At 37.8% G+C, this 19,875-nt stretch overlaps 2 protein-coding genes across 3 annotated transcripts in view; one reads left to right on the top strand and one right to left on the bottom strand.

The window, feature by feature from the left end:
• The window catches only part of SLC6A20 (solute carrier family 6 member 20), a 150,714-nt gene that overhangs the window by 54,412 nt on the left and 76,427 nt on the right, over positions 1-19,875 (bottom strand). The window lies entirely within an intron of this gene.
• Positions 1-19,875, top strand: part of SACM1L (SAC1 like phosphatidylinositide phosphatase) — a 57,583-nt gene that overhangs the window by 13,943 nt on the left and 23,765 nt on the right. The window contains exons 2-7 of the mRNA XM_082347395.1: positions 3,576-3,673; positions 6,361-6,435; positions 7,984-8,111; positions 14,129-14,278; positions 17,114-17,173; positions 18,034-18,067. Coding sequence (XP_082203521.1) covers positions 3,576-3,673; positions 6,361-6,435; positions 7,984-8,111; positions 14,129-14,278; positions 17,114-17,173; positions 18,034-18,067 — 545 coding nt within the window. The remainder of the gene's footprint in view (positions 1-3,575; positions 3,674-6,360; positions 6,436-7,983; positions 8,112-14,128; positions 14,279-17,113; positions 17,174-18,033; positions 18,068-19,875) is intronic.

Raw genomic sequence — 19,875 nt, 5'->3', positions numbered from 1 at the left:
TTTAGAAGAGCTTAGGGCCCTGAGCAATATGAAGAAAATGGATATAATAAAACCCAGGGACTTCACTCATGGTCAGAACTGTGTAGTATTCATCAGCCTTTGTCTCAAATGTAAAACTAAAGCGGCTGAGTAGGAGCAGTGGTGATGGCTTTGTCAAGAGACTGAGACAGCAGAAGAGAAACAAAACTAAAACTCAGTGGTCTGAGGTCATTTAGTAAAAAAAAATAATGCCACCATTTCATGGAGTCTCTTCTTAGTGCCAGGCATGTCACGCGTATTCTCTCATTTACCCTCACCGATCACTTACCACTTTTTAATAGAGAGAAAGCTGAGCTGGGAAGTTCAGTGATTTGTTCAGGGACTCATGACAGTAAGCATGGAGTTGGAATTCAAACCAGGTTTGTAAGAGTTTAAAACCTGTAATTTTTTCACCATACTGTGTTACTAGAATTTGAAGGCATCATCTTTTGGTAGGATGGCCCAGAAATCTGTGTGTTCAAGATCCTAGTCAGTCAAGAAAACATTGTTACTTATACTTAGGTTAGGACATAAGGAAAAAACCTTGGTTTAATAAAATATAAATTAAAGACATTCCATTAAAAATGGTTTTTAAAATGTTTTATCACTTAGAAACTCACACACCAGGTATCAAACTCAATTGAAGGAAACATCTCTTTGCTTTGTTCCAGGAAGATAAAGTGTTTTTGTGTTTTGGCCAGGGGTTAATGTGGAGGTTATTTCATTCCAGGAGGGATTTGATCACTGTAGTAGTTTTCTATTGCTGCTGTACCAAATTACCATAAGCTTAGAAACTTTAAACAATACAAATGTATTATCTCTTAGTTACTGTCAGTCAGAAGTCCAATATGAGTCTCACTGGGCTAAAATCAAATGTTTCATAGTGGAGGCTCTGAGGAAGAATCCAGCTCATTCAGGGTGTTGACCAAATCCATTTTCTTGTGGTTGTTGGACTGAGGTCCCTGTTTTCTTGCTGGCTGTCAGCCTGAGGCCACTCTCCTGTCCCTGCACATGACCTCAACATCTCAGGAACTACCAACAACTTGTCACATCCTTCTCATGATTGAAATCTCCATCGTAGGAAAGCATTTTCCATTGTAGGAAAGCATTTCACATGACTCTTTCAGATCCTGAGCCTGTTTAAGACCTGGAAATGCAGTGGGAGATCTGATGCACAGGCATTTAAACAGCATTTAGAAGATTGGGGGTTGTTAGGGTGTGGAGGGATTCTAAAGAGTGAGGCTTATAAAATGCCCTCTGATTTAGAGACAGAATTTTTTCCAAAGGCTTTTATAAAGAAGTCATGTTTTTCAGGTCTACTTTTTGTTTAAAATTTTTGTTTCTATTTGTTACTTGTTTTTTTATTTATCACCTACCTCCTTGTCCCTACTGCTTGTGTAATGCTTAGCACATGGTAGCTTTTCAATAAATTTATTGACTTACTCCTGGAGTGCAACTTACCCTTGCACAAAACATCTTCTGCAGATATGGACTGATGTGTTGGATTTTTTTTTTTTTTTAATGATTCGAGACTAGAGGTAACTATCCTATGACTAGATTGGAAGTTTTTTTATACTTCCTTTAGTTTGTTTCAGGACCTCTCACTTTGCTTTCTTTTTATAGGTTTATTGAAGCATAGTTGACATACAATAAACTGCACATATTTAAAGCATGCACTTTGATACATTTTGATATATTTTACACCTGTGAAACCATCAACAGTATCAAATGAATACATTCATTACCCCTAAAAGTTTCCTTGTGTCTGTAATCACTCCCGTTTTCCCTTCTCTGTGCAAGTTAAACATACAACTACCATATGACCCAGCCATTCCACTTCTAGGTAGTCATCCGAGAGAAATGATGCATATGTCTGCCTTAAGACTTGTACTAGAATGTTCATAGAAGCTTTATGCATAATATCCTAAACTGGAAACGGCACAAATGTCCATCAGCAAGTGAATGAATAAACAAATTGTGATATATCCATACAGTGGACTACTATTCAGGAATAAAAAGGAACATATATTTAGTTTGAATTGAGGACTGGCATATTTGAAGCAGATTTGTTTCCTTTGTTGCATTTCTTATTTTGTATTAAAATTGACTTTTATTTCCTTGGCATACCCCACTCCCACCCCATGGAGGAAATATTAAGAAGTTAGTTATGGATGAACCATAAAAGGATGTAAGTTATATTTGGATAATTAAGGGTTGATTATTCCTCAAAAACTTATAGTCAAAAATGCTGAGTACAGTTTGTTCTGCTACAGGACGTGTTTCTATACACCAAATAGTTTATACATGGTCAGTAAATAAGAAATGATGTCAGTGATGGTGTGTGGGTTTTTATAAGATTTTTCATTGGCAAGAGGAGTAGAATAGAGGAAGTAGAATTTAAAAGGAAAGGAAAAAGCCCTCAGATTGGCTGCTGCACAGACAGATGTTCTTTCAAGTGTGGTTTAAGAACAGCAGAGATTAGTCCCTGGAAAAACAAACAAGCTAGTTCTCGCCCCAACTCTGGTCAGCTCCTGGAGGCCCTCCGTACCTGTGGGTTCCGTACCTGCAGGTTCCAACTTGGTTGAATCCATGGTTGCAGAGGACTGACTGTACGGAACCATTTAATACGAGGGACTTGAGCATCCACAGATTTTGGTATCTGGAACCAGTCCCCGGCAGATACCTGTATTTACTCCTGGGCCCACCTTAACAACAGCCTCAGTCTCCATTGTTTCAGTGCCTGAAAATCTTTATTTTCACTTTATTTAGTTTTTGTTGATTGTTATTTCCTGAGGCAGTGCCCAGCCATGCTGAATTGCTTGCCTGGAGTTACCCATGTTACCTCCTGAGGAGCCAACTGTTAATTTTTGTTGGACTCAGGTTACAAAGTTGCATAAATTCTGAGTACTCTGTCCCGACCCTAATTTTACCCCCTTTATTTTTTACTTTGCAGGATGAGGTTTTTTTTTGTTCAAGAACACATCAGTGGCATTCCAACAAAATACAAGAATGTTAAAGTAGTTTATTTTAAACAATTTCCTGGCAATGTGTTTCTTAGTGTTTTTAGCTAATACATAAATCTTGGTTACTATGTGTCAAGTGTTCTAAGTGCTTATCAAAGATTATCTCATTTTTATCCTCACAACAATGCAATTTAATGAGTCTGGTATTATCCTTATTTTATGGATAAGGGAATTGAGGAACAGAGGGGATGAGTAACGTGCCCAGGTTCACACAGCACAGTCAGTCTGGTTCCATAGCCTGTGCTCCTGACTACTGTGCTACATTGCCTTCTGCACCATGTTGAGTATAAATTAGATTTTCGTATGATTTTCTTATGTTAAGTCAGAGTGGTAGTTTTACAGCAAATTAAAACCTTATCAGCATTAAATTAGGTGAAAAGAGTTGCAGTGAACACATAAGGACAACATAATAGCTTTATCTATTCAGAAGCTGGGAAAATGATGTCAAATTTAAACACTGTTAAATTGTTATAATAGGTTTTTTTGGAAGTCTTCATTTCACTTCGTTATTTATGGTTTTAAATTTCTTCTTAGGCATATCACACCTGAAAAATTTTATGTGGAAGCTTGTGATGATGGAGCAGATGATGTACTTATCATCGACCGTGTGTCCACAGAAGTTACGCTCTCAGGTATTTCATGGCCAGATTTAGAAGTGTCTAGAAAGATTTTACACTTAAGTTGCAATAGTTAAATTAATGAGATCCATGTGAGTGTGTGGATCTCTGAGTGTCTTCTTAGAAAATTTTAATTCTTGCTACCTCATTTGATTTTTATGCATTAATTTTATACTTTTTCCTTTTCATGAAAAGGAAAAATGATCTTGAAAATTTTAGGTAGCATTTTACCGTTCATAAGGATTTAAAAACTTTATTTGTTCCCTTATCAGTACCATACCAGGATTGGTTTTGTTGATATGTTAGGTTCCTTTCTAGCTATAAGATTTGAATTATTTGAGTGTGAGAAAGTTGTTTTAACATTAAGTGTGTGGAATGTTAACAGCTGATTTGTTTTTGAAAATATTCATGACTATGAGGATAATTTAATAAATGAAAAATAATATATACATCACTGGGTAACACTTGTGTTTTAGGCAGAATGATTTTCCTAAGCTTTATCTATCTATCTTATCAATCCATTTATAATTTAGCTTTGCTTCTCTGGGGTGTGAAAAGCAACTTGTTTTTCAGTTGTGTGGAACACTGATTTCTGACTAGATTAATGTGAAGTAATTTTGGTGATGAATTAATGTATCATGTGATATCACATTTAGAATTTTATATTTCATTTGTTTAAAAATTTACCTCTAGATAGTGTTCTGTATTAATTTTTTTTTTGAAGGGCAGTATTTGAGTAACCATAGAGTAGGCATTCGGTAAATGGCAAATATCCTTTGAACGGATTAAGTGAAACATGAAAATATTTTGCATAAGATACTAAAGTGTAAGAAAGGTAGGACTATAAATCTCCATTTCCTTGGTTGTCTGCTTTTTCTGGTAAGCTTTTCCTTTGACCAAATAAAGTAAGAGCTGTTTTAGTTTGATAATTTGGCATTTCCTGTGACTTGCTTGGTGACTGCTCTCTCAGAATAGCTGACTGATTTTAACCACCCTTAGTGTACTTCTGAAGTTTAGTCCCACTACTTCTTTATAACATATTGATACAACCCAGTGTCTTTTTTATTTTTGGGGTGGGGGGCAGGCTGGGGGTGGTGGGCCTTGCCACGAGGATCTTAGTTCCCCGACCAGGGATCCACCCCGTGCTGCCGGCAGGGGAAGCTCGAAGTCCTAACCACTGGACCACCAGAGAATTCCCTACCACCTACTGTCTTATAAAAGCTTTAGTATGGATGTATTTTCAATTATTTTTTGTCCTTTCAGTAACATTTTATTTGTAAGTAGAGAATGCAGACCCATTTGAGTGGACAAAGCTAAAGGTTTTGAATAGTTTGGATGTAAAAATGATAACCAAACAGTCATTGGTAGACACATGAAGAGATACTTTGACCTGAAGCTAGTGATGATGAGGGGCTGTCGATCACAGTTTCTCTGGCAGTTTCCTTTTACCATTGGGAATACAAACCATTGCCACCGAAAGAGGAATTTTTTTTCTTCCCTGAAAAACCAACGTAGTCTTAGGAATTATCATAATGTTATTGCTATTACGCTCCAGTTAATGTAACTTACAGCTGTATCAGTAGTACATTTATGTCTATCAGTGATCTCAATATATTCAGAATTTTCTCTGAGTTTTTAACTGAACTGGTATTTCCATTTTTCATGGTAATTAATTATGGCATAGCATTGCTAAGTAAATTGAATTATTGAGAGAAACAAGTGAATTTTAGACCTTATTCAGAATAAGTTTATTCAGAAAAACAAGACTGCCTTTAAGAAACAGGACTGGAGTTTACAGCAGTGTTTCAAAATGGGTCCCAGGCTGATAATTAAACTGTGACTGAAAGAAAAATTTTATAGCCACATAGGTTTGGAAAACTTTGAATTAAACAGTGGAACAGCTTTCGTTTACTGTAGGCCTTCTCAGAGCCTTTAATTTCCTACTGTGCATTGTGACTCTGGGAGAAGGAGTAGAGTTAGTATGGATGTAGCAAAATAAGTTTCTTTGACTGGGAGACCCTACCTCCCCCCTTTTTGGGCATTATTCCCTAAACTAGAGTTCTACAAAATATGTTTTGTGAAGCACATTGGCTTAAAGTTTAACAATTGTGCAATGAACCTTGTAATGTAAGGTAGTCTTTATTAATAACGGCATTATTGATAAAATCGCAGCTAATGATATTGCCTCCCTGGATACCTGTATCAGTTTCTTTTAGACATGAACAGGAGGCTTTTCCTTCCTCCTCCCCTCTTGGATCTTGGCCTCCATGTCTCACATTCTTATTAGGGAATTAGGCGAGTCCTTTTTTTGCATTCCATTTGTTGCATGTTGAGATTAAAATCTTGTTTCAACTTGCATTTACTTTCTAATTCTCTTAAAGGGGTAAAGATTTGGTTTCTGACAAGAGGTTGAATAAATTTGGTTGAAAATTGGCATTGGAAATAACCTTTAATTTACGTAGTGAGGTTGCTGAAGCATGTTACTTTTGGCACCATATTCTAGACAGGCAGAGAGACCTTTACATGTAACATGGACATCTTTATTTTATATTCTGCCAAAGTGGAGGTCTAACACTAATGAAGGAATATTGCTTTCTTAGAACGAAGCGTGCATATTGAAGTAACCATTGAAATGAAACTAAATTTCTCTTTCAGTTGGTGAGCTTTTTCTAAGTGATTTTTCTTTACTTTCTTCTTTAAAGTCAAGAAAGATATTCCTCCTTCAGCTGTCACAAGACCAATATTTGGTATACTGGGCACAATTCATCTGGTGGCAGGTAAGAAAAATGAGCTAAGATGGACAAGAAGGTAATTAAATCGACGCTATTAGAGTATAAGATGAAGGCATACTTTATATCTCCCTTTAGGCAATAAATCTGTAGGTGTTTGTCATTAATTTCTAAAAGTACCCCAAATAGCAAGTGGTTAAATTTGTGAGCCTGAGGTTCTATTTTTTTAAAAATAAATTTATTTATTTATTTATTTTTGGCTGTGTTGGGTCTTCGTTGCTATGCGCGCGCTTTCTCTAGTTGTGACGAGCGGGGGCTACTCTTCATTGTGGTGCGCAGGCTTCTCATCGCGGTGGCTTCTCTTGTTGCAGAGCACAGGCTCTAGGCGCACGGGCTTCAGTAGTTGGGGCTCGTGGGCTCCAGAGTACAGGCTCAGTAGATGTGGCACACGGGCTTAGTTGCTCCGCGGCATGTGGGATCTTCCTGGACCAGGGCTCGAACCCATGTCCCCTGCATTGGAAGGCGGATTCTTCACCACTGTGCCACCAGGGAAGTCCTGGACCAGAGTATTCTAAACCTTCAACTCCATGGTTCTGAGTTACTAGGAAAGTGATGGTTTTTAATCTAAATTTTATTTCATTGAACTTTTGAAAAGTGCCTATTGTATTAGGCACTGTGCTGGATGTTATTTATAAAAGATGCAAGTCCCTTTTGTCCTGTAGCTTACAGTTGAGTGAGAGAGGCAGTTAAATAGTAAATTACTGCAGAACAGTGTGACAAGTTCTAGGAGAGAGATGTACATAGGAAAACTTTCAGGGAGGGCACTTGTGGTTAGAGCCTTGAACAGATGTGAAGAATTAATCTAGTGGTAAAGGCTTACCCTGGTTTATTTGTGGGAGGAGGAGGTGGCCAGGATCAGGGTTGGTGTATTAATGCATGGTGCTGGGATCGCTTCTTGATTCCTGACCACTCATCTTTGGAATGTTGCAGTAACCAGTTAGTTATACTGCCCCAGCACATTTCTCTACCATTTAGAATGACATGAGGGACATGGGAGGTGTAGATATCTGCAGTGGCCAGATATTATGACCTGTGATGCTTTAAGCTACACGTTGGGAAATGCATTAGCAGAGGCCCGTATGCTTTGGGGATGACAGGAGAGTGAGAGAGAAGCGTTTTCTGTCTGTACTTTCCATCTGCTAGGATCACTGCTCTGGTTACCAAAAGCTTTTACTTTTATCTTTCTGAGAAAAAATTTGATCTTTCAATAAAAATTTGTCTAAATAATATGCTGGTCTTTCTATTCATAAATTATAAGATTGCTTTTCAAAAAGTATGGGTCCTTTATCTATTTAGCACAGCTCTCGCCTTTATTTATTTTTATTTATTTTGGCTGTGGCGCCTCAAGGCTTGCAGGACTTTAGTTCCCTGACCCGAGATCAAACTTGCACCCTCGGCAGTGAAAGCGCGGAGTCCTAACCACTGGACTGCCAGGGAATTCCCGCAACTCTTGCCTTTAAAGAGTAAGGACTGCTATTTCTGGCTTTACAGTTGCCTTATTTCTATTTATGTGTACTTGGCTTTGCTTTTTTGCAGGTAATTATCTAATTGTCATTACCAAAAAGAAGAAAATAGGTGAATTTTTCAATCATGTAATCTGGAAAGCAATAGATTTTGATGTCCTTTCTTATAAGAAGACAATGTTGCACTTAACTGATATTCAGGTAAGAACTGGAAGCACTTACTAATTGCAAAATCCAAAGAAGTCCCATGGGGTGGATGGGGAAGGGAGGTGGAACACAAAGAATGTTTGATGGATTTCTTTTAAACCTAATTATTTAAACAATGCATAGAGCATGGTCACTCTACATACCTAGCCCTAAAATGTATTTTTTTTTTAAAACTGTTCATATATTTTATTGCACTTGGGTTTTTTTTTAACTGACTCAATTCTTAGATATGAAATTTCATACGAGAGAAAAGGACAGACTGAAAATGCACATGTAGTCAACACGTAGATTTAACTTCATATCCTTTTTGTGAAGAAATAAAATATTAAATATCTTTCCACCATTGTAAAGCAGTTATACTCCAATAAAGATGTTAAAAGAAATAAAAATAAAAGGGATGCTCCTATATATTACTAAAAAAAAAAAATTATCTTTGAAGTTTCACTCATCCCATTTCATTCCCTCTTTCCCTAGGGAGAAAGCTTTCTTCAGTTTTGCCACATGGGAATATAAGTGTGTGTGCATGTGTACATGTTCAAACAGTCCTCTTTTTGCTCAGTTCCTATATGCATGGATTTCAGTTACCACAGTTTAATTAACACCAGTTCCCAACAACACACTTTAAATTTCAGTTCCCATGATATATTGACTAAAGAATTAGCTCACCAAAGATGAAAGTGCAATGAAACAAAAAATGATGACTATAGAAGTGAAATTCACATTGAACATGAATAGAGTATAGAAGAAATAGCTGATGGTGGGAATAAGAGACTCTGGATACGCAGCCAGAGGTCTCAGTGAAGGTGATGTTATCGACATTAATGGTCAAGTGGTTGTGATGAAAAGGTTGAACGTGTCCCAGAGCAAGTGATGCCGGTAACAAACTTCACATTAAAGGAACTCACAGAAGTATTTCATGATATTAATAGTATGAAGGATTAAGTGTTAGAAGCTAGTTCAGGCTTAGATGTACGACAGTTCATCAGGGTATAGAAAAGATGGTATCATAAGTTACTTGATGAGAAGAATGCAAGCACTGTTCAGGCTACTCTTGATAAATTTTGACCAGAAGTAAAATATTTTTAATTATCAATGTTTCAAATTACAGTATACTAAGTAACGTTTTACTATTTTTTCATTTCCCTATACATTTATAACTTACAGGAGAGTTTTTAATGTGTTGATTAAAAAATTTTAAGTCACGGAATGATCTTAACTTTACTTATGATTATTAAGATAGTTTAAGATTATTAAGATTAAGATAACATGATCATTTTTATAGTCCCACCCTATCGTGCAAAGTGAAGACTGCCTGTATTCATATTCAAACAATATCTGTTTTTGCTTGCAGTATTTTTTAAAACTTACATGAATGGCATTAACCCTGTTCTAGTTTTTGAAAATTACTTTTTTTAAGTCAACATTATGTTTAGAGATTTACATCTATTGAGTACTTGTTTTCTAAATGTACTTTATTTACGGTATTTGCTTTTTTAAAATTTTAAGTTGTATTTTTATTCCCAAGATTACAAAAAGTTTGTTTTTAAAAGAAAGTTAATTATTCTAAAATATGTATCTTACCTATGATAAACATTTAAAAAAAATCAGTCCTAGCACTATTGTCTTATTGGCTAAGTAAAGCTGTAGAATATAGTTTTTATACTTTAAATTTAAAATTTCTTTCTTACTGTATATATATCAATATATTAATAAGTTCATTCTCTATGAGACACGATAATTTAAGGCAATAAAAATGGTTGTTTTCATTTAATAGCCTAGTAATATTTACTTGAACAGTTTCTTCTTTATTGCTATAGTTTGTTTTCAGGCTATGTAACTAATTTTAGCATTCCTCGCTGTATATGCTTTGCTTATTTATACCTTTTGTTTTTTATAAAAATGTTGAGGCCAACTTAAAAATTTTGTACGTAGATTCGTAACATGAATTAACATGTTAATCATTTGCTAAACATTAAACAGTAACAAACATTAAAAATTATTTTTTAAAACAAGGTTAAAAACAGATATCAATCTTGGTATTCATCGGGAAAGCCAGCTAAAATGATTATCAGAAAATAAATAGATATACTGCTTTTACTTGATCTTCCTTTATTGCTTATTGAAGTATAATTGACTTACAATATATTAGTTTCAGGTGTACAACATGGTAATTCAATATTTTTACGCATTATAAAATGATCACCATGAGAAGTCTAGTTACCATCTGTCACCATACAAAGTTACTAAAATATTATTGACTGTATTCTGTATGCTATATATTATATCCCCATGACTTACTTATTTTATAAATGGAAGTTTGTATCTCTTAATCTCCCTTACCTATTTCACTCGTCCTTCCTACCCCTCCCTCCCCACTGCCAACCACCAGTTCTCTGTCTATGGGTCTGTTTGTATCATTTTTTTAACTCTTTTTAAATTTTTTTTATTGGAGTAAAATTGCTTTACAATGTTATATTAGTTTCTGCTGTACAGTGAAGTGAGTCAGCTATACCTATATCCCCTCCCTCTTGGACCTCACTCCCACCGCCCACCCCTATCCCACCCATCTAGGTCGTCACAGAGCACTGAGCTGAGCTCCCTGTGCTATACAGCAGGTTCCCACTAGCTATCTATTTTACACATGGTAGTGTATTTATGTCAAACCTAATCTCCCAGTTCGTCCCACCCTCCTCTCCCCACTGCTGCCCGTGTCCACATGTCTGTTCTCTATGTTTACGTCTCTAATCCTGCCCTACAAATAGGTTTATCTGTACCATTTTTCTAGATTCCACATATATGTGTTAATATACGATGTTTGTTTTTCTCTTTATGGCTTACTTCACTCTGTATGACAGACTCTAGGTCCATCCACATCTCTACAAATGACCCAGTTTCATTCCTTTTTATGGCTGACTAATATTCCATTGTATATATGTACCACATCTTCTTTATCCATTCATCTATCGTTGGACGTTTAGGTTGTTTCCATGTCCTGGCTATTGTAAATAGTGCTGCAGTGAACATTGTGGTGCATGTATCCTTTTGAATTATGGTTTTCTTGTCAGTGTCTTACAGTTTTCTAATGACGGGTCTTTTTACCACCTTGGTTAGATTTATTCCTAGGTAATTTATTCTTTTTCATGCAGTTGTAAATGGGATCGTCTTCTTAATTTCTCTTCCTGTTCATTGTTACTGCATAGAAATGCAACAGACTTCCTGTATATATTAATTTTATATCCTGCCATTTTATTTTTATTTTTAAAATTTATTTATTTATTTTATTTTTGGCTGCATTGGGTCTTCGTTGCTGCGTGTGGGCTTTCTCTAGTTGCGGCGAGTGGGGGCTACTCTCCGTTGTCGTGCGCAGGCTTCTCATTGCGGTGGCTTCTCTTGTGCGGAACGTGGGCTTCAGGCACACGAGTTTCAGTAGTTGTGGCACGTGGGCTCAGTAGTTGTGGCTCACGGGCTCTAGAGTGCAGGCTCAGTAGTTGCGGCGTGTGGGCTTAGTTGCTCTGCAGCATGTGGGATCTTCCTGGACCAGGGCTTGAACCCGTGTCCCCTGCATTGGCAGGCAGATTCCTAACCACTGCGCCAGCAGGGAAGTCCTATTCTACTAGTTTTTTGGTGGCATCTTTACTTTGGGGTTTTCTAAATATAGTATCATGTCATCTGCAAACAGTGACAATTTTACTTCTTTTCAATTCGGGTTCCTTTGATTTCTTTTTCTTGTCTAATTGCTGTAGCTAGGACATCTGATAATATGTTGAGTAAAAGTGGTGAGAATGGGCATCCTTGTTTTATTCGTGATCTTAGAGGAAATGCTTTCAGCTTTTCACTGTTGAGCTTGATGTTGGCTGTAGGTTTGTCATATATGGTCTTTTTTTTGGCCCCGTCACGTGGTTTGTGGGATTTTAGTTCTCTGACCAGGGATTGAACCTGGCCCTCAGCGGGGAGAGCATGGAGTCCTAACCACTTGACTGCCAGGGAATTCCCTGGTCTTTATTAATAATGTTAAGGTATGTTCCTTGTATACCCACTTTGTTGAGAGGTTTTATCATAAATGGATATTGGATTTTGTAAAAAGCTTTTTCTGCATCTATTGAGATGATCATATGATTTTTATTCTTCAGTTTGTTAATGTGGTGTATCATATTGATTGATTGGTGGATATTAAACTGTCCTTCCGTTCTTGGGATCAGTACCACTTGATCATGGCGTGTGATCTTTTAAATGTACTGTTGAATTTGGTTTGCTAATGTTTTGCTGAGGATTTTTGCATTTGTGTTCATCAGTAATGTTGGCCTATAATTTTTTGTGTGTGTGCGGTGTCTTTATCTGGTTTTGGCATCAGGGTAATGCTAGCCTCATGGAATGAGTGTGGAAGCATTCCTTCCTCCTCAGTTATTTGGAATAGTTGAGAAGGATAGGCGTTAACTCTTCTGTAAATGTTTGGTAGATTCACCTGAGAAGCCATCTGATCCTGGACTTTGTTGGTAGTTTTTTGATTACTGATTCAATTTCGTTACTGGTAATAAATCTGTTCATATTTTCTGTTTCTCCCTGATTCAGTCTTGGGAGATCGTACGTTTCTTCTCGAATCCATTTCTTCTCGGTTGTCCATTTTATTGGTGCATAATTATTTGTAATAATCTCTTATGATCCTTTGTATTTTTGTGGTGTTGGTTGTAATTTGTCCTCTTTCATTTCTCATTTTAGTTAGGCCCTACCTCCTTTTTTCTTGATGAGTCTGGCTGAAGGTTTATCAATTTCTATTTATCTTATCAGAAAAACAGGTCTTAGTTTCATTGTTCTTTTCTGTTGTTTGCCCTGGGGTGTCCCGGCACTGGTGCCTGCCTGCTGGTGGGCAGGTTAAGCCCCTGCACTAATAGGCCAGAAGGAGGACTCCAAAATGGCACTTGCTAGCACGAGTGTCCTCGTGGTAGAACAAACTCCCTAAGACAGCTGCTGCCAACATCTGCACCCCCAGTAGCAGTCCCAGTTGCCTCCTGCCTCTCCAGGAGGCTCACAAAGATCACTAAGTGGGTCTGACTTAGGCTCCCTTCAAATGCCTACACGCTAGGACTTGGAGCATGTGAGATTTTGTATGGGCTCTTTAAGAGTGGAGTCTCTGTTTCCTACAGTTGTCCGGCTCTCCTGCACACAAACCCTGCTGGCCTTCTGGCCTTCAAAGCCAGACATTCTGGGGGCTTGTCTTCCTGGTGCAAGATCGTTGGCCTCAGTAGCTGACGTGGGGCTCAGACCCCTTGCTCACTGGGGAGAACCTCAGCAATTGTGATTATTCTCCCCATTTCTGGGTCACCTACCTGAGAGTGTGGGTCTTGACTATACCAGGTCTCCACCCCTCCTACCCATATCATGGTTTCTTCTTTATATCTTTAGCTGTGAAAAATCTGTTCTACTAGTCTTCAGTTCTCTCATAGATAGTTGTTCTGTGAATAGTTGTAGTTTTGGTGCGCCTGTGGGAGGAGGTGAGCTCAGGATCTTCCTACGCTACCATCTCAGTAAAGTTTCTTAGGAATGAGGATGGTATTGTTCTCTCGTTATTGACTCTCTGTTACTGGGCCCCTCATGAATTTATGTTTTTCTTCTGTCAGATGAGGATAATTAATGCTAAACTAGCAAGGGGTTGCTGTGAAGATGAAGGAGAATCTCTGTAAAGTGTCTGGGACACAGTAGGTCATAACCTAAAGTGGTGATGTTTTGTTAAAGTAACTCTTCTGCCCTTTAAAGTAAAAATTGTGAAGGATACCAATGGGAAAGGAGGTCTACCTAATCAGTTAATATAATACCCTATGGTGTTGAGCATTGTCCATGTATCAGGAACTGTCCCAGGTCCTGGGGAAATGGTGAGCATCTCCTCGCCCAGTCTTTGTGCCAGTGGCATTTAACAGGGCTGAACTTACAGGTTTTTATTTTCACTCTTTTGTCATGTTGATAGATTCCTTTTCAAGTACAAGATAGACTGATTATTTGCTCTCCTTTGTTTACAGTTACAAGATAACAAAACTTTCCTAGCAATGATAAACCATGTCTTGAGTGTGGATGGGTTTTACTTTTCAACGACATATGATTTGACCCATACTTTGCAGCGGCTGTCTAACACTAGTCCAGAATTCCAGGAAATGAGTCTCTTGGAAAGGGTAAGCTTAATCTTCAATTATTATTACTTTTTTTTTTTTTTAATTTTAAGGAGCTTGTCTCTATTTCATCCATAAAATACATATTGATTTTTCTCAGTCCTGGCTATATCAGGATCATGTATGGGGCTTTGAAAGTATACCATGTTTCAAATAGACATCTCATTTCCAAATTCAGGACCCCAGAATCTGTGTATGTTACACAGACAGGATTGAGAACCACAGGGGTCCATTTTCAGAAATCTAGCTTAAACATGAATGTTGGTAATTTCCTAGCTCTCAGTGTTCTGTGTTATAACAATTATTAGCATTAGCAACACAATTGTACTTGTAAAATTAATGTTCTAATGGATGATGTTCTTTCTGCAGTGGTGTTATTTATAGTTTTTACAAGTAGAAAAGTAACAACTTGTTAAGAACTTGAAAAATATGCTTTTGTTTAGGGTGGGGGTTTTGGTTATTTTATTGACTTAAGTGTATCTTTAAAACTGGACCTCAGATGATCTCAACATAAAATTTCTGCTGTTCAGGAACCTAGATAATTGCTGCCTTGATTTTTTGTTAGCAAAAGTAGATATGTTTAGGGGGCAGACAGCATTTAAAAGGTTGCTGTTAAAAAAAAAAAGTTGTCAGATATCTGTTAGGTTGGACCATATGAAATTGCCACTAATTGACCATATTTGACCAATAAAAATGATCATTTTATATAGCTCAACCTAAATCGTTTTTTTTTTTTTTTTGGCTGCATTGGGTCTTTGTTGCTGCGCGCGGTCTTTCTCTAGTTGCGGCGAGCAGGGACTACTCTTCGTTGCAGTGCACAGGCGTCTCATTGCGGTGGCGTCTCTTGTTGCGGAGCACGGGCTATAGGCGCGCTGGCTTCAGTAGTTGTGGTTCGCGGGGTCTAGAGCACAGGCTCAGTAGTCGTGGAGCATGGGCTTAGTTGCTCCGCGGCATGTGGGGTCTTCCCAGGCCAGGGATCAAACCCGTGTCCCCTGCATGGGCAGGTGGATTCTTAACCACTGCGCCACCAGGGAAGTCCTAAATCAATATTTTAGTTGGCTTTTTAAAGACTTTATAGTCTAATTTTGTAAGATTATATGTAGGCTTCAATGTAAGTTTAGATGTAAGCTAAGCAATGAAGAAATTTGGCGTTTAACTGCAAAGAGACTCTTGCTTTTTTGCTGCAGTCTCCATTTGCTATGAAATGTCTCTCAAATGCCTGCTATGTACCAGGCACTGTACTAGCCACCAGCCACACAGGATGAAAAGACATGCTCCTGCCTTGCGGGAGCCTGCAGTCTGCTGGGGAAGTGGAAGTCCAGGCAATCACAGAACAAGGGACAATTGCTGTCACAGAGATAGGTACCCAAGTGTGGTGGGATCCTGAAGGAAGACGGGACTCACTCTGTCTGGGGGAGTCAGGGACGACTGTACAGAGGAAGGTGATTTTTGAGCCGAGACTTAATGATGAATAGGCTTTATTGATCAGGCGGCCGTGGGAGAAGGAGGTTTCCAGTCAGAGGCAGTGGCAATATTAGGCTAAACTGAAGAAGAAGCCATCTCATCTGTTGGGATGGGAGGGAATTTTTTGTCAGCTAATCAGAAGAGTCAAAGTTACCATAACTTTGGGAATCACAAAAGTGATAAGTGAACCATATCATATATACAATAAACATTTTATCTCAACTTAAAACATGCAATTTTACATTGGTCAATTTTTTGATGTAGGATCGTAAGCTTTTCTTTGTTTTTGGTTCCTTGATTCCTAATTGTCTTTCCTGTATAAATTATATCCATATTGCTTTCCAGTTTGAGTCTCTTTAAAGATTTTGACACAGAGCAGTCTGTTTGCAGAATACTATATATTTTTACTATGTTTCTCCAATCTTTTATAGTTGCCATTTTTCCTCCTAATCCAACAGAAGTTTTGTTTTTAGCAGCTTGCCTTTTATCAAGTTCTGTTCTAAATCATTCAACTTTATAGAAAGAGCAGTTTATTTTTAAGTCATATTTCATTGATTTATAAAATAGTTAAATTATGTTATGAATAATAAGAAAAACTGGCACAAACTGATTGGGAACACACAGTCTGAATCTCAGGAAGCGTACCATTCAACTGGTATGCCTGAGTGCAAGAGCCACTCCTCGTGACTTTCTGCTGGTGACGGGGGACAGGGGAGTGTCCGTTGCTGTGTTTTATAAAGAGAATGAAGAGAATTGGTTAGTCTGCTGAGTTGTTGAGGGAGTTCCTTCTGTATAGTTTGAACGTCAGAGTGGCCAGAGATGAGAGCAGAGAGTTAAGTAGGGGTTGCCAGATTCCAGGACTGGTTAGGCCATGTGAAGATTTGGTTCTTTAGATGACAGTGAGCCAGTGAAGAATTTCCAGCAGACAAGAGATGTGTCACGTTAGACAACAGCTGCTGGCAGCATGTGGAGGAAGGGTGTGAAGGGCCAGGCTAAGGCTTGAGTGAGGCCAGGGAGTCTGTTTTAGTAGTTGGGCTGCAGTCAGGTGTTAGCCAGGGGTGGTGAGAATAGATATGTAGAAGAGGAAATGGATCTGGAAGGGGATTTAGGACTCGATGATTGATTAAATACAAGAGAAGGATCCTGCAAGGACTGCCAGGTTTCTGTATGGGCCAGCAGCACTGCCTTGAGGCAACGAGACAGGGATACCCGGAGGAGGGGCAAGTTGGCGGGGAAGTGGAGTTCTTTTTGCAGCATGTCAAAGAGACCTGCTCCTAGCCACCAGGTGGAGACATTGACTGTTATACTTTTCTTTCTATAGAAACTCAAATTGGCAGGAGATACTGAATATTAATTTTAAAACTTCTCTCTTAGGCAGACCAGCGGTTTGTATGGAATGGTCATCTTCTAAGAGAACTTTCTGCTCAGCCAGAGGTAATGTACACTAAATAAAACCAGCTTATTTGTTACAGTTCAAGTTTTAATTGAATACATGTTATAAAATGGCTACCTAATTGCCAAGGATTTTGGTAAAGAATTCTAATTTAACTCTGTTTATAACTTATGGCCTTTGATCCAATCTGCCCTCCCACATCATTGTAGGTTGAAGAAAATACCTCAGTAAAAATACATTGCTTTCTATAAGTGAGAGAGAGAGAATGGGTCTTGGTAGATGAATAATGTTAGAAATCAGGCCAGAGCTAATTCCCCAGGCAGTGGAGAGCTCTGCATTTGTCCTCCTATGGGAACCTGACTCCCTTCAGTCACCCAGGATAGACATGCATAGGTGTCACCTTCCTCTGTTCTTGGTTTATACAAATGAGATGTAAACAAGGAGGCCACCTAGGAAGCATAATGTATTGAATCTAGGTAAACAGATTTGCCTAATGGCGTTATTTCTTGGCATTTGCTTTGCTTTTTCGGGAAAGGTAGTTTAAACAGTGAACCCGTTAGCGTGGGGATATCTTTTCCCTGGAGCAGTGAACTTGTTGCGGGCAAAGACTGAGAAGGAGGGAGATAAATATTCTGCAACTTCATGTAGTTTTATTAGTGTTCCAAAATCTGCAAATGTTCAAGCCCAAATGATTGTAGCACATACTTAAATTTTTTTAATTAAAAAGACAATGTTACATTAGAGAAATGTCTTTAAAATTAAAAGTTACCCATAAGCTTACTACTTTGTTGTATTTGTATATTACCTCCCCATCTGTAAATATTTTTTATATAGTGCTTCTTTTTGTTTATTATTTTTGAAGTATATTTATTCCTAAACGTAACATACATCTTCATTTCAGGTCCATCGGTTTGCTCTTCCGGTATTATATGGCTGTATCCTTACATATTACTCTTTAGTTTTCTAGCAGCCTTTATTTAAATATTATTAGAAGTTAGATTTAAAGACAGTCTCAAATATTACATGAGGAGAGTATTTTAGAATTAGTAGAAATCTCTTTTGATAGTAATATCAAACCATTAACATAAAATCTTAGAATACTGGTTGTAAATGACCATTGTTTTTTTAATAGAATGAACTCTTTAGACTGACTAATGCTCTCTGGTGCTGGTGTTTTAAAAGAAGAAATATGTCTACTGTGTTTTGGCTTTACTAGACTTTGTATCAATAAACAAGAATAGTTTTAGCCTATTGAGAATTTTCCTTAGCAATTAAAAAAGTTAGACTCAGGAACTAGGGTAACCAGCAAGTTGGAGAGGAGAATTACAATTAAAACTTATGTTTGTCATTTGAAATAGCCACAGAAAAATGAAAATACATGGTGTACAAAGAATGATGCTTGGGGTGAGGTGTAGTACAAATGCAAAATGAGTAATGGTTATCTAACTGTAAGTTCATTTTTAAAGCTTATCTTTATCATAGACATCATAATAAAAATAGGGAAGCAAAGTGAGCTGGCTGTTAAAGGGTAAGCACAATGTGCTGATGAGTGCCTATCGTCAGGACTCTGCCCTGCAGAAACTGAGGGGGGTCTTTCTATCACATACTCCCAAAGAAGCTTATTAACTAACACAACAGTCTGTGATTTATTTGTTCATTATGTTAGTATGATTTCCTTAATTTATTATGCTTGTTATACTTAAAAACAGAAAAGTAATGCAGGAAACATTTTCCACACTTGTGGGGGAATAAAAATCAGAAAATGGCAGGATAAAAGCTCTTATTTATTCTGATTTTTGTTTTTGTTTTTCCCTGGAGCTCTCTTAAGTTCTCCTAAGGATGAAATAATAACAAGCCTACTATTTAGGTAGTGCTTTAAGCGTTTGGGCCAATTGTGTGTATGTGTTTTTTTAATTCCAAAATGAGATTGTGAATGGGCAAATGATAACAAATGAGATTATAGAACACTTTTTCTAGGTGATTTCAGAAACAGTTTATCTGTTTAGCTTTAAATCTGAAGCTTTACATTGGCTTTTGTTTAGTGTAGCTTTTTGACTAGAACTGTCCTCAGATGTTTCGTGTATTTAGAGAGAGATCAGCAAGAAAAAAGGGCCCAAGGCAGGAGCGTGACTGGAGCAGAGAACGGACAGGGAGTGAGAGCTGTGTTCAGAGAGGCTGCTGGACCCACATCGTGCAGGGCTTTAGAGGCTTTGTCTTTTACTTTAACTGTTAAGGGAAACTATTGGGGTTTGAGTAGAGGATTGTCATGGTAAGACAGGATCACTCTGACAGTGATGTAGAGAATATGCCAAAGGTGAGCAGGGGAGGATGCAAGGAGGAGCTAGGAGCAGTTGTAGTACTAAATCTGGATGGGAGGTGATGTTGCCTGGGACCAGGGTGGTAGCTGACGGTGATGAAAAATGGTCAGGTTCTAGATATGTTTTGAAAGTGGAGCTAAAAGGATTTTCTGACAAATTGTACATGGGGAATGAAGGAGGGTTGAGTATGACTTAAGATTTTTGGCCAGAGTAAGTGGAAGGAAACCATGCATTGTGGTGGGGAAGAGCCGAGGTGGAAGGCAGGCCAGAGTGTCCAGACTTCTATTTGGACATGTTAAGCTTGAGATTTCTGTAAATATCCAAGTAGAGATTGTCAAGAAGACATAGATTAATGGAACTGGAGTTTAGGAGAGAAGTCCATGTTGGAGACATAAATTTTTTTTTTTTTTTGAGACATAAATTTC

Source organism: Balaenoptera borealis (genome assembly GCF_965194805.1).
Source record: "Balaenoptera borealis genome assembly, chromosome: 12".
NCBI lineage: Eukaryota > Metazoa > Chordata > Mammalia > Artiodactyla > Balaenopteridae > Balaenoptera > Balaenoptera borealis.
This window is presented reverse-complemented; position numbering and strand designations above follow the sequence as displayed.